This window comes from Microtus ochrogaster, linkage group LG9, assembly GCF_000317375.1.
Source record: "Microtus ochrogaster isolate Prairie Vole_2 linkage group LG9, MicOch1.0, whole genome shotgun sequence".
In the NCBI taxonomy this organism is placed as follows: Eukaryota; Metazoa; Chordata; class Mammalia; order Rodentia; family Cricetidae; genus Microtus; species Microtus ochrogaster.
In genome coordinates this window covers 34,119,931-34,132,291 of record NC_022034.1, presented here as the reverse complement: position 1 = coordinate 34,132,291, position 12,361 = coordinate 34,119,931, and the positions used below count along the sequence as shown (strand labels likewise).

Genomic DNA, 12,361 nt, shown 5'->3' with positions numbered 1-12,361 from the left:
AAAATTATTATGTGGGTATATTACATTTAAAATAGGAATCTTGTTATTTAGAGATGTGTACTGGGATCCAGATGCAAGGCAAGGATGGTGAAATGTTTGTAATGCTGTTGGAGAAAGGTAAATGGAGGTTTTAGTGTTCTCTGAGTCTAATGCTTATTGCCTCTGTTTTGAATTCATTGTGCTAAACATCTAGAAAAAGTAGTAACACTGCTTTTCTCTGCAGTTAGACATACTAGGTTACCTTCTTTCTCAAATATTAGCTGTGTGGTATTGTGCAAGTTATTTCTATAATCTGTACATGTAATCTCTGTTACTGTAAACTTCTACTTCAAAAGACTGTGGGAAAAACTATTTGAGGACATTAAAATACCTGCAACAGTAGGTTTTACATTGGAAGCATTTCTGTCTGTGCTATTATTATTGCCAGGAAAACAATCTCCAAATTCTAGATAGGGTGGCTGTGTTGTTACTGTGATGGGGAAGGTAGCAACAGCTCAAACAATAAGACTCACTCATTGGAAAGTCAAGAGCACTCATGTGTGACCCTGACCACATGGCATCTGTGTCTCTTAAGTGTCTGTAGATGTGGCTGTTTCCCCCTATCTAACTGCCTTTTCCCATGTTCCACTGGGACGTTCATGCTCGTGTTGATGGATGAGGCATACTGACTTGTTTGTGAACGCTATGAGCTATCTAAAGAGAGCTAGCAAATGAGCTCTGTGGAAATGGGCTGTTTTGCTGCCTGGCCTTGGAATCACATGTGTGATCTCTTCTTAGTCCTACAGGTGCTCATATAATAGCCAAGTTTTCAAAGAAACTTCTTGATGAAGATATTTCTATTTTCTCTGGATCAGAAATGTTGCCTGTAGTTAAAGGAGCTTTTATTTCTGTGTGTCGTCAAATATATGCCACATGTGAAGGCTTGCAGGTGCTGCTTCCTTATGGCTTACATGAATCTATAGCAAAGGCATGGAAGAAGGTATGTATTTTAATCCCCCCCCCCACCACCCCACAGGTCTTTATTTCAGTTACAAACATCACTGTAAATACTACTGTGGACAGATTTTTTTTTTTCTCCCAAGACAGGGACTCTCTGTGTAGCCCTGGCTTTCCTGGAACTCTCTCAGTAGACCAGGCTGGCCTCAAACTCAGATTTGCCTTCCTTTGCCTTCTGAGTACAGGGAGTAAAGGAGTGTGCCACCACTGCCTGGTGTAGGTAGGATATTTTAATGGGACATACTTCTTCTTCTTTTTTTTTTTTCTTTTTCCTTTCCTTCTCTCCCTGCCTCTCTCCCTCCCTCCCTTCCATCCTTTCTTCCTTCTTTGAAACAGGGCCTCACTATTTAGCTCTGGCTGGTGTGGAACTCACAAGAGATCTGCCTGCCCCTACCACCTGAGTGCTGGTATTAAAGGCATGTGCCACCATGCCAGGCTAGATATCATTTCTTTCACATTTTTGTGGGTTATAGTATTAGCTCTCCATGCTTCTTAACTTGGCACAGGATGACCTGAGACCCTCCTCTTTTAGTAGAGGTAGGCCCTAAAGGTTTATATAATTACCATAATGTTTTTCATTGTGGTAGCAGGAGCTTTAGCTGAATTCTTTGTGTCTAGACTCACTGTCTTCTGTGGAGGTTATGACATCAAGAACAGTAGAGCAGGGGCCATGCATAGACCAGGGGATTGCTTAACCTTTTAGTTTTATTGAAACAGATAATTTAATTTTGAAAGCAACTGTGTTAAAATGCACTGAGTTTAAAAAAGCAGAAGTGCTATCAGTTAGAACAGCAGAGAAACAAACTAATGTATTTTTTATTTTTTGTTTTTGTTTTTGTTTTTTTCCTTTCTTTTAGACAAGCTTGCTATCAGAAAGGATCCCCACTCCAGTAGAGGGCTCAGACTCAGTTTCCTCAGTGAGCCAGGAATCTCCCAACATGTAAGTGTAATTGTTCAACATTTCTCTATTGTGCTTGCTGAAATAATATAGAAATAATTGAAATTCATTGGAAAACTATGGCAAAATATTTTCCAGGAAGTTAAACTATATGCATAGAGCTTATGGTAGAAGTGCAGTTTAATTATGGTTTGGCATTTGAAAATTATGTAAATTAATATTTCAGTGTATATCTCTATGCTCTTTTATAAATATTAATCTGTGTGCTAGCAGGTTAGCAGGGAAGACACTTTATTAAACCAAGGTTTCATGACCTACATGTTCCAGGTTCTTATTTTAGTTCTATGTTTGAGTATTGGCACAGTATGAAAACATAGTAGGGACAGCCTTCAGGGATGCTCTTTGCTAAGTGTTGACTTTGGATTCTTTTTCTTTTGTACGTTAGAACTTAACTTACAAAATCAGTTAATTTTTTAAAATTTAAGAAAAGTGTCAAGATTCAAGATAGTTCATTCTCTAGAAGTTTCCTGTATATTTTTTCTAATATGGTTATCCAACACTATCAACTGCTGTTTTTCCCCCCATTTTTCCATTGAGAAATTGTGGGAAAATTAGACAAGCTTTGTATAGTCACAGGCTGTAGCCATAGCTTTCCTCAAAGGCACACCTCACCGTCCTCAAATATCATCTCATATAAAGCAGAACAGAATAGATGTTTGCTACAGATAGCTGTTTCTGTTGAGGGAGTGTCCTGGATAAGAGCCCTGCTTGTGCAAGAGTGCCCTACCTTTGTGATTTGTCTTTGTTTTATATGTAGGTGTAGAGAGGCAGTGTTACATGTGTATGTACTCTACATAAAAACAGTGCCACAGAAAAAGAGGTTTCCGAACCCCAAATATTATGCTTGTGATATATGTATATCTGTTTATATCTGTTTATATATATACATATATATATACATATATATCTGTTTACACACACACATGTTTGTGTTACTTAGGACTATCTAGAGAGAATCAGTAGGCTAGATTCATGTATCGACATATGAGCAAGGAGAGAATTTAGGGGAATTGGTTCATACTGTTTTAGAGTTCAGGATATTTGAAAAGTTGATGCTTAGTTGGGCAATGGTTGCGTACACCTTTAATTCCAGCACTTACTAGGCAGAGGCAGGCGGGTCTCCGAAGTTTGAGGCCAGCCTGGTCTACAGAGTGAGTTCAAGGACATCTTAGCTATTCTGATCTTAGCCAGGTGTTAATGGAATCTCAGAGTAGTTTTGATTTGCATTTCCCTGATGGCTGAGGATGTTGAACATCTCCTTAAGTGTTTCTCAGCCATTTGAGATTCTTCTGTTGAGAATTCTCTGTTTAGATCTGTATGTACCCCATTTTTAAATTGTAGTATTTGGTTTGTTGATGTCTAGTGTCTTGAGTTCTTTATATATTTTGGAAATCAGCCCTCTGTCAGATTTGGGGTTGGTGAAGATCTTTTCCCATTCTGTAGATTGCTGTTTTGTTTTATTGACAGTGTCCTTTGCCTTAGAGAAAATTTTCATGAGGTCCCGTTTATAAATTGTTAATCTTAGTGTCTGTGCTATTTGTGTCCTGATCAGGAACTTGGCTCCAGTGTCAATGCATTCAAGGCTCTTTCCCACTTTCTCTTCTGTCAGGTTCAGGTATCTGGATTTATGTTGAGGTCTTTGATTTCCTTGGACTTGAGTCTTGTGAGTGTGATAGATATAGGTCTATCTGTGTTCTGCATGCTGAAATCCAGTTGGGCGCAGCACTATTTGTTATAGATGCTTTCTTTTTTCCATTGTATAATTTTGGCTTCTTTAAGGAATGTTGGCAGGTGGTGGGTGGTATCTTCACTGGAGTCCCTGGGGACCACTCTGGCTTCCGGTAAAGATACTGGGTCTGTGGGTCCTGGTGTGGAGCCTAGGGAAGGGCATACAATCTGGGGTTGTTGGGTAGGCTTTAACAAGTTTTAACTGGGGCTGGGCTGTTTATTTGTCTGGGATTTCCAGATCCTGCTTAGCCTCTGGTAAAGCCAAACACTTCTAAAGTAGAAGGTCAGAATATGGAGTCCAGGGGAGGGGTGCAGTGCACTGTCCACTGCACCATGGAGCCACCTCCTAACTCTAACTGTAGCCTTTAGAAAGAAAGTATAGAGTCATTAGGTGTTTGTGTTGTGTTTTGAAGTGCAATATGGGTTTGATGTATCTTCATCAGTCAATGGTCTTCTACACATGCCACAATTCTCAATGTTGTAGATATTTAGAATTCTTTTAATACCTTATTCACTTCTTTACACTGATAAGCTTTACACTTGTTGACCATTTTTGTAATTATTTTATTCCACAGCTTGTAACTTTTCTCCACATAAGCATATTTTTTACCTTTATACCTTTTAGTTTCCAAATATAGTTTTGCTTTGATTGTTTGTTAAGCTCTGAGGGTGGTGAACTATTTCTCCCTTTTATGTCTAAATTGTCTTCCCTCCCTCCCTTCCTCCCTCCCTCCCTCCTTCCCTCCCTCCCTCCCTCCGTCCCTCTCTTCCTCCACTTCTCCTGTATTTCTCTTTCTTACTCTACTCTATTCCTCCCTCCCTTCCTGTCTTTTTTTTTTTTTAAAGACAGGTGATAATTGTGCAGCCCTGGCTGATCTATAACTTGTTATGTTACCAAGGCTGGCCTCAGACTCTTCCAGCCTCTACCTCTTCCTCTGTCAAGTGCTGGGATTATAGGTGTATGCTGCCATGCCAAGCTAATCTATTATGTCTGGAAATGTTTGTTCTTTCAAACCACACTGTCACCACACAGTCTCTACTACTTTAAGCATATGTTCTTATTCCTAAGTAGTTTAATTATGTAGAAATATTGATGCAGGCAAACATTTCTCATCAGTTTTTGAAGCTGCCATTACAGGATTTTCTGGACTGTATGGCTCTTGACAGGTCTTGTTATCTACAATATGGCCGCCCATGTTTAATAGGTGATGGTAGCTCTTGCTTGTAATTTAACTGTTTGCTTAATCTCTGTGATTTATGTTAACTTACTTAAGTACTCTGGATGATATTTTAATTCATACACAGATTGTATATTTTTCTCAATTTTAGGAAATTCTCAGTATTTAATTGAGCAATAAAATATATTTATGGAATATAGAATTTTTTCAAATTCTTTTCTTATGGTTTCTTTTGTAGGCTTTTTTTGACCACCAACCAGCTCCTAAATCATAACATAGGGACTTGATATTAGTCATGACTGCTCAGCCTTATCTTATGCTTGTCCCACTAGCTCTAATAGCTTAAATTAGCTCTTTTTTCTTCATCTATGTTTTGCCTTTCTTTCCTTCTGTATGGCCTATTCTGAACTGTCATACAGTCTGTTTTGTCTGACTGGCAGCTACCTAGCTGACTTGCCATGAGCATCTATCTCCCTTTCTTTCTCTCTCATTCTCTTCTCCCTACTTTCTCTTTGCCCTTCTCCTATTTATTCTTTCTACTTGACTGCCCCACCTGTCCCTCTGTTGCCTAGCTATTGACTGTTTAACCTTTTATTAGTCCAATCAGGTACCTTAGGCAGGCAAGATGAAACAGCAACACACCTTTACATAATTAAATAAATGCAGCATAAACGAATGTAACACATCTTTACATAGAGAAAGTAATATTCTGCAACATAGACAAATGAAACACATCTTTACATACTTAAAGTAATATTCCACAATAGTTTCTGTTATTTTTTTAAAATCTGTGCAGAAAGTTATCAGTCTTAAAAATGTATTTTGACTGGTACAAAATGAACATAGTTAAGAGCTGCAAAAATTTGGCTGCTCATAGTTCTATTTTTAATTGCAAGGGAAATAGTCTGAAGGTCTGTAGACATAAATGCCTTGTTCATTGGGTCCACTCACGTATATGTCTCTGTCATTTAGCATCACACAGAGACAAGAGGGACTTTTTATAAGGGCAGCTCTGCTGTGTAGCATGCAGTCTCGTGTTCGACTTTGTCAATAAATGAAAACAATAAAGTGTTCTCTCTATTATAACAAAAAATGTGTTTTGAGGAAAAAATGTTACTATTCACTTCCAAATAAAATAGAAATTTATGAAAATAAAAGAGAAAACAAGCATATTATGCTCTAGAACATAAGAAAAATGTTTTAGTAAACAGAAGGCACAACAATAATGGAGAGTTGAGGTTTAAGGAATGCAAGTGCAGTGGAATTACCGTGGGAAACTCCAGCGTGGATAAAGTTGAGGCTTAGTCTCAGTGCTGCACCCGAAATGCACTGCGATCATCAGTGCTGGGAAGCTGTCAGAGTGCAAGCGATTTCCATCTGGGCTCATAATATCTACTGAACAACCTGGGATGTGTGTATTCTCTGTCAGTTTAATTCCTGTCCATGCTGCTCTTACATAGTTTCAGTTTTGTGGGTATTAAATGTCCCTTTCCCTGTTCCAGTGTGGCTTGGGAAGACAATTTGCTAGATAATTTACTGAACTTTGCTGCCACTCCCAAAGGATTGCTTCTTCTTCAGAGAACAGGTGCCATCAATGAATGTGTGACGTTTATGTTCAACCAGTACGCGAAAAAACTGCAGGTATGAGTAACCATCTGCTCTCGGCAAAAGGAATTGTTGTTATGAAAGCTGTCGAGAGCATCATTCTACTCTCTGTGTGGGATGAGGTTATTAAGCTTCAGTTCGAATGCTGTTGGCACTGTACCACTTGAGTTTTTTTAAAGAAAAGCTTTACGTAGTTGATATTGCTGTCTGTGGCTGGATTTTGAAATTGCAAGCAGCAGATGGAATTGAAATTTTCAGTTACTTTTCCAGATGTTTTATAAGCATGATATAGTACATCCATATGTACCAAAACTGGGAAGAACTTCTGGGGAAAAAAATCCTGTTAAGGCTAAATGTATGTATCAGTGAAGGTTTAGGCCTTGGGTGTTTTAAAAGACACAAACTTCCCTTTAGAGAGATTATATTATACTGTTAAGTAAAACTTACAAGATAATGTATTTCATCATATAGCCTAAAGTAATTGACTCAAAATCAACATTGTTTTTTCTCCCATAATAAAGATCCTTAAGTTTCTGGGATTTTTTTTGGATCTTACATGTTCTGCCGAGGTTGTTTTTCTATGTAGCTCCTTAGCCTTTTGACCAGGAGCAAGGCATGCACGCACATGTGTGCAATGTGTATGAGAGTGTACTGTGTGTGTGCGTACGCACTTAGGTGGATGTGGAGACTGATGTTAACTGCCTTCCTAAATTGCTTTCCACTTTCTTTTCTTAGTATACGTATCAGATGCTTAACTAGGTTTTTGGCAAGAAGCTTAGACCACCAGTTTGTGAGGATGAATTCCATTTGTTAGAGCCCCAAAGGACTGCACACTTCCCTGGAGCTGAGGAATAGCTTGACTTTTTGCAGACTGTCAAGTCATAGCTTTCTGATCAACCTTGTCCTGTGCAGTAATCTTGTATTTCTCCCATTCCCTGTCAAAGATCGGCCTCCCTGGCATTGCACTTGCCTAGTTTATTTTTCTTGAAGTCGGCATCAGTGAGGTGTTTAGGGACATTCACATCCCTGATAGCAGCTTTTATGGAGGTGGGCCCTGGCTGGTTTCTAATGTGTTCTGTGCAGAGGAGATTAAGGGAAGTAGTTCCAGTCACAGGCAGCAAACCACTGAGTGCCCAAGCTGTTCCAGGACGACTCTCTTGCTCTGTAACTGCCCATTGAGGATGGTCAGGACTGGGCATGGTGTGGTGTGCAGCTTCTTACATGTTGGTGGAAGACTTTCTTCCCCTGGATTTGCCCTTTCCCTGGTGGTACTTTGGCAAGAGAACACCTAGGTGTGTTGCCAAACTTCCATTCTTGTCACCTCCAGCTGGCTTTGTGACAGTGGCAAGATCCTCCCATGCCTTTAAATTTTGTTTTCTTTCAACCTTGGATTTAGCAGCTGAGTACTTACCCTGTGCAGGACACTGCTGGGATCCACGACAGATTGGGAATGTTTCCAGTTCTTCTAACAGGTCCGGCTCTCAGCTGCAATGGGGCTTCCCTTTTACTTTTTAATTTTCGGGTTACCCTTTTGGGAATGCCTCAGCCCTTTTGGCTGCAGGTATCTTCTCCTTTCTATTGGACTCCTCAGTGTTTTCACCCACCACCTTGCAAGATAGCAAAGAGCTCCATCTTATTTTTGGAGACATGGTCTTTCAACTAGGAACTCACCAATTTGGGACTAGGCTAGATGGCCGGCCAGCCCTGAGGATTGTTGGCAATCTTGTCTTTTCTTCCGCAGTGTTGAAATTGTGGGTGTGTGCTGCTGAGCCCAGCCTCCTTCTGCCTCCCTCCATCCTCGAATGCGGACGGATGGAGGCCAATTGACCTCATGCTTACGCAGCAAGCATTTTACAGACAGAGCCAGGTCCCCAGTCCTGTATCAGTTCTTTCACAGTGTTTTGTTTTGAAATCTCCGGCAGCGATTGTGTTTGATGTTTTTGTGTTTCCTGATGACAAGTACTTAACTTTTACTCTCTTAAATTCTAATTCCCTACATTTGCTTAAAACTATAAGAAAATAGGGTCATACAGTGGTGACACATGCCTTTAATCCCAGCACTCGGGAGGCAGAGGCAGGCGGATCTCTGTGAGTTCGAGACCAGCCTGGTCTACAAGAGCTAGATCCAGGAAAGGCTCCAAAACCAAAAAAAACCCCTGTTTAAAAAAAAAAAAAAAGACCCTCTTTTCTTATCTCTGTTCATAAAGAATAAATAATTTCTTAGGTAGGCCCCTAATGTTCTTTGCTTGAGTAAAATATATCTCTGTATTTTCATGGGTTTGTCAAGGTTAGGTGTGTATGTGCTGATATGTTTTTATCTTGTTTTATTGAAGGTGGACCGTGAGTACAGAAAATGTAGTTACCCTGTTCTTCACACTTACCTCAGCCCTCTGTATGATGTTCCTATTCTGTTTTATTTATTTTATTCTAGGGTCATTCCAGGTTGCTGGTTCCATTTCACCCTGTAGACATTTCCCAACCTCATGTTTAGGATTTTATTCTATGTAATACCTTTTCTCACCCCCCTTTTATATTATTACAAATGTCCCAGCTTATTTTGAGCCCTCCATAGCTGAGCTTAGACCTGTCCCTGTATACTAATTAACTGTTCAGGCTTTGTTTATACTGTTTCTCTTTACAAAGACTTGCAAGCAACTCAAACACATTTTCTTTTTCAGTCAGGTGCTTCAGATCAGGCAGGCATGTCTTTACATGATATATCTAGAATTAGATGCCATTTTTATATTTGTAAATTTCAAAACACATTAGTTTTTCCATTCGCTTGCCAAGAAAAGTGACTGTTCCTTTGACACCGAATTTACAACACTACTTCTCCATTAGCATATTCATCATGCTTTACTGTGTACTGCAATGCCAGATATTTTCATCATTTACATCCTCAGTTTTCAAAGAAGCCTGAAGGCTAAGCTATTTTCTTAATTTTGTGTAAGAGAGGGTGGGAGTCCAGGTTAGTTATGAAATATGTTTTATGGAGCTATTAGCTGGCTAGGTATAGTGATAAAACTCAGATTTCGTTCCTAGTTTTTGGCTATGTGCATGAAGACGCACCTTGTTTAATAAGGTGACCAATTTATGATACCTTTTTTTCCGCCTTTTTAGAATAAGTGGGGATTGGACAAACCATGTGGCTACCAATTTTCCAATTTTCAAGACTAGTGGGAGGGACTTAGGAGAAAGATGCTCTTCGGCAGGAATATAGGGAATGGAGGATAGGTGTTTATCTTCCTGGACTTCCGTGTCACTCACTGCAGAACAGTGGATTGTAGTTCAAGGAAAATGGGAAATATGGCTTAACAGGATTGAAAAGCAAGGGTAACTTATAAAGATATAATGAATGGAAAATAGAAAATTGATGAAATAGACCTACTTTTCAGCATGGTCGTTTAACTCCTTTTTAGCTACTTTTTCTTTTCCCTCAAAACTCATGTTTAAAGAGTTTGAATGTAAATCAGATGCTTTTAATGAAATGTTTTAGGGTAGCAATTCTGAATGGTTAACTCTGTTCAGAAGTTGGACATCTTCTAGCTTAGCAAATTCTGATGGGCGTGACACAGTGCCACTGGCCCTCCTTATTCTGACGAATGTGACCAGGTAGACTCACTTCTGTACTCACCCCAAGTAGGTTTATCTTGTACAGCGGCAAATACTGAAGGACTTTTACACAGAAACAGATGTACTGATGTTTAGGATTGGGCAAGTCTTCCTTAGGAACAAAAATTATATCCTCTAGAAATAGCTATTTAAGGGAGAAAGTATTATTTTGTTGAGTCTTTTTTTTAATTTATCTAGAATGTCTTTTTATTTTACATACCAGATTCAGTTCCTCCACCTTCCCCTTTCTACTGCATCTCACCTCCCCCCATCCCATTCCCAATCCACTCCTCAGGGGTTGTAAGTTCTTTCTTGGGGAGTAAAAGAGTCTGGTATACCAAGTTGCCCCACCCTCCTGGATCAAGACTGAGCAAGGTATCTCACCATAGGAAGTGGGTTTCATAAAGCCAGTCATTGCACCCAGGATAAGTCCTGGTCCCACTGCCAGGGAATCCCCAAACAGATCAAGCTACATAACTGTCACCCACATTCAGAGGGCTTAGTTTGGTCTCATGCAGGTTCCCCAGCTGTCAGTTCAGAGGCCTTGAGCTCCCACCAACTGGGGTCAGTGGTCTCTGTGGTTTTCCCTATCATGATCTTAAACCCACATTTTTCATATGATCCCTCCTTCCTCTCTTCAACTAACCCATTTAAGAATCTGACAGTATCTGGGCAGTGGTGGTGCTCACCTTTAATCCCAGCACTCCAGAGGCAGGCAGATCTTGTGAGTCCAAGGCCATCCTGGTTCACAGAGCTAGTTCCAGGACAGCTAGGGCTGTTATACAGAGAAACCCTGTCACAAAAAACCAAAAAAAAAAAGAAGGAGAAGAAAGATCTGGCAGTCAAAGTTTATAAATGAAGAAGTGACCTAAAAAGTAGTAATAGGATGATATAATTTAGTAATAATAGAATGATATAACTTAGTAATAATAGGATTATAGAATTTAGTAATAATTGCATGATAGAATTTAGAACTGGAGGCTGTCCTCTTTCTACTTGATCTAAGTCCCTTTTTATGAGAAATAAGTCCCTTTATTTATGAGGGAATGTAGGTCAGGAATAATAAGTGTCTCTTTAAAAATACATTTTAAAGTTTTTGCACGTGTGTTTGTGTGTGTGAGTTCAGCTGTCCACAGAGGCCAAGGTGTTGGGTCATCTGGAGCTAGAGTTAGTTATAGGTGGTTGTGAGTCTCGAGATATGGATGCTGGGAACTGAACTGAATTCTGGGAACTGAACTTGGTCCTCTGCAAGAGCAGTATGTGCTCGTAACCGTGGACTCTTCTCTTCAGCACCTTACTAAGGGATGAGCTAGGCATCAACTCAGATCAGAAATAAAATGATTAAAAATATCATATTAGTACTAATTCACTGTGAGGGTTTTCTTGTTTGTTTTTCTGCTTTTAGCACCTGAAAGAAATTTTTAATCTTCAAATTAAAGAGCAGTAATTAGCTGTACATGTAAGTTTGTATTGCATATAATAACATGACCTGTTCCTTGCTTCTCATTGCCTTCTTTATGCTAGATAAACAGGCAGAAGAAGTTCGGCTATGAAGTTTTGGTTGTCCAGGTGGCATCCACAGCAGCAGGGGCAGTAGCTCTGCAAAATTCAGGCAAGTTTTGTTCCTCATAGATAAAATTTGATCAATGTTAACAAATGGACAATAGCATGATAAAATTCCAGAATATCTCTAAAATTCTTCTTTCCAGTGTTTGACCATGAAAAAGAAAGTTTACAGGATTGTGTCTGCCTTCCATGAAATTACAGTGCTGAATATTTTTCTTATGGAATGTGGAGACTCTTCTCTACTTTTTTGTTTTTAGAACAGTGGTGCCTAATTATCTGTGCTAAAGCTTGTTCAATAGTGAAGATCCCTCTTCACCTTATAAGCCTAATGAATGTCATCTGTCTTGGTATAGTTAATTATCCCTGACAGAATGGCTCAGTGTTTGGTTTAGTGGATTTGCATATGCATCCAAATGCACACTAGTACTAGTACTCCTGTATCTGTACCTTTTCTTGTTTCTGTCATTCCTCCTCCTTCTAGAAAGCATTTCACCCACTCTGTAGCCTTCACATGCTCTTTGAAGTTTGCCGTCCATATGTCTTTTCCAATATCAGTTGGATTGTTAGGGAAGTAAGCCACCATGATTGTAATATGCCCCATGTTTAGGTTACTGACACTGAGCAACACATAATTTGTGATACAGAAGAGGAATTTCTAGTTGGAGATCATGAATTATATCAGTTTTAATGATCACTATTGCTTCACTACTTAAACCAA

The 12,361-nt window shown here is 39.4% G+C and overlaps 1 protein-coding gene across 1 annotated transcript in view; it reads left to right on the top strand.

The window, feature by feature from the left end:
* The window catches only part of Tbc1d32 (TBC1 domain family member 32), a 192,225-nt gene that overhangs the window by 64,003 nt on the left and 115,861 nt on the right, over positions 1–12,361 (top strand). The window contains exons 16-19 of the mRNA XM_026787416.1: positions 778–979; positions 1,854–1,936; positions 6,363–6,501; positions 11,602–11,689. Of these exons, the coding sequence (XP_026643217.1) occupies positions 778–979; positions 1,854–1,936; positions 6,363–6,501; positions 11,602–11,689 (512 nt within the window). The remainder of the gene's footprint in view (positions 1–777; positions 980–1,853; positions 1,937–6,362; positions 6,502–11,601; positions 11,690–12,361) is intronic.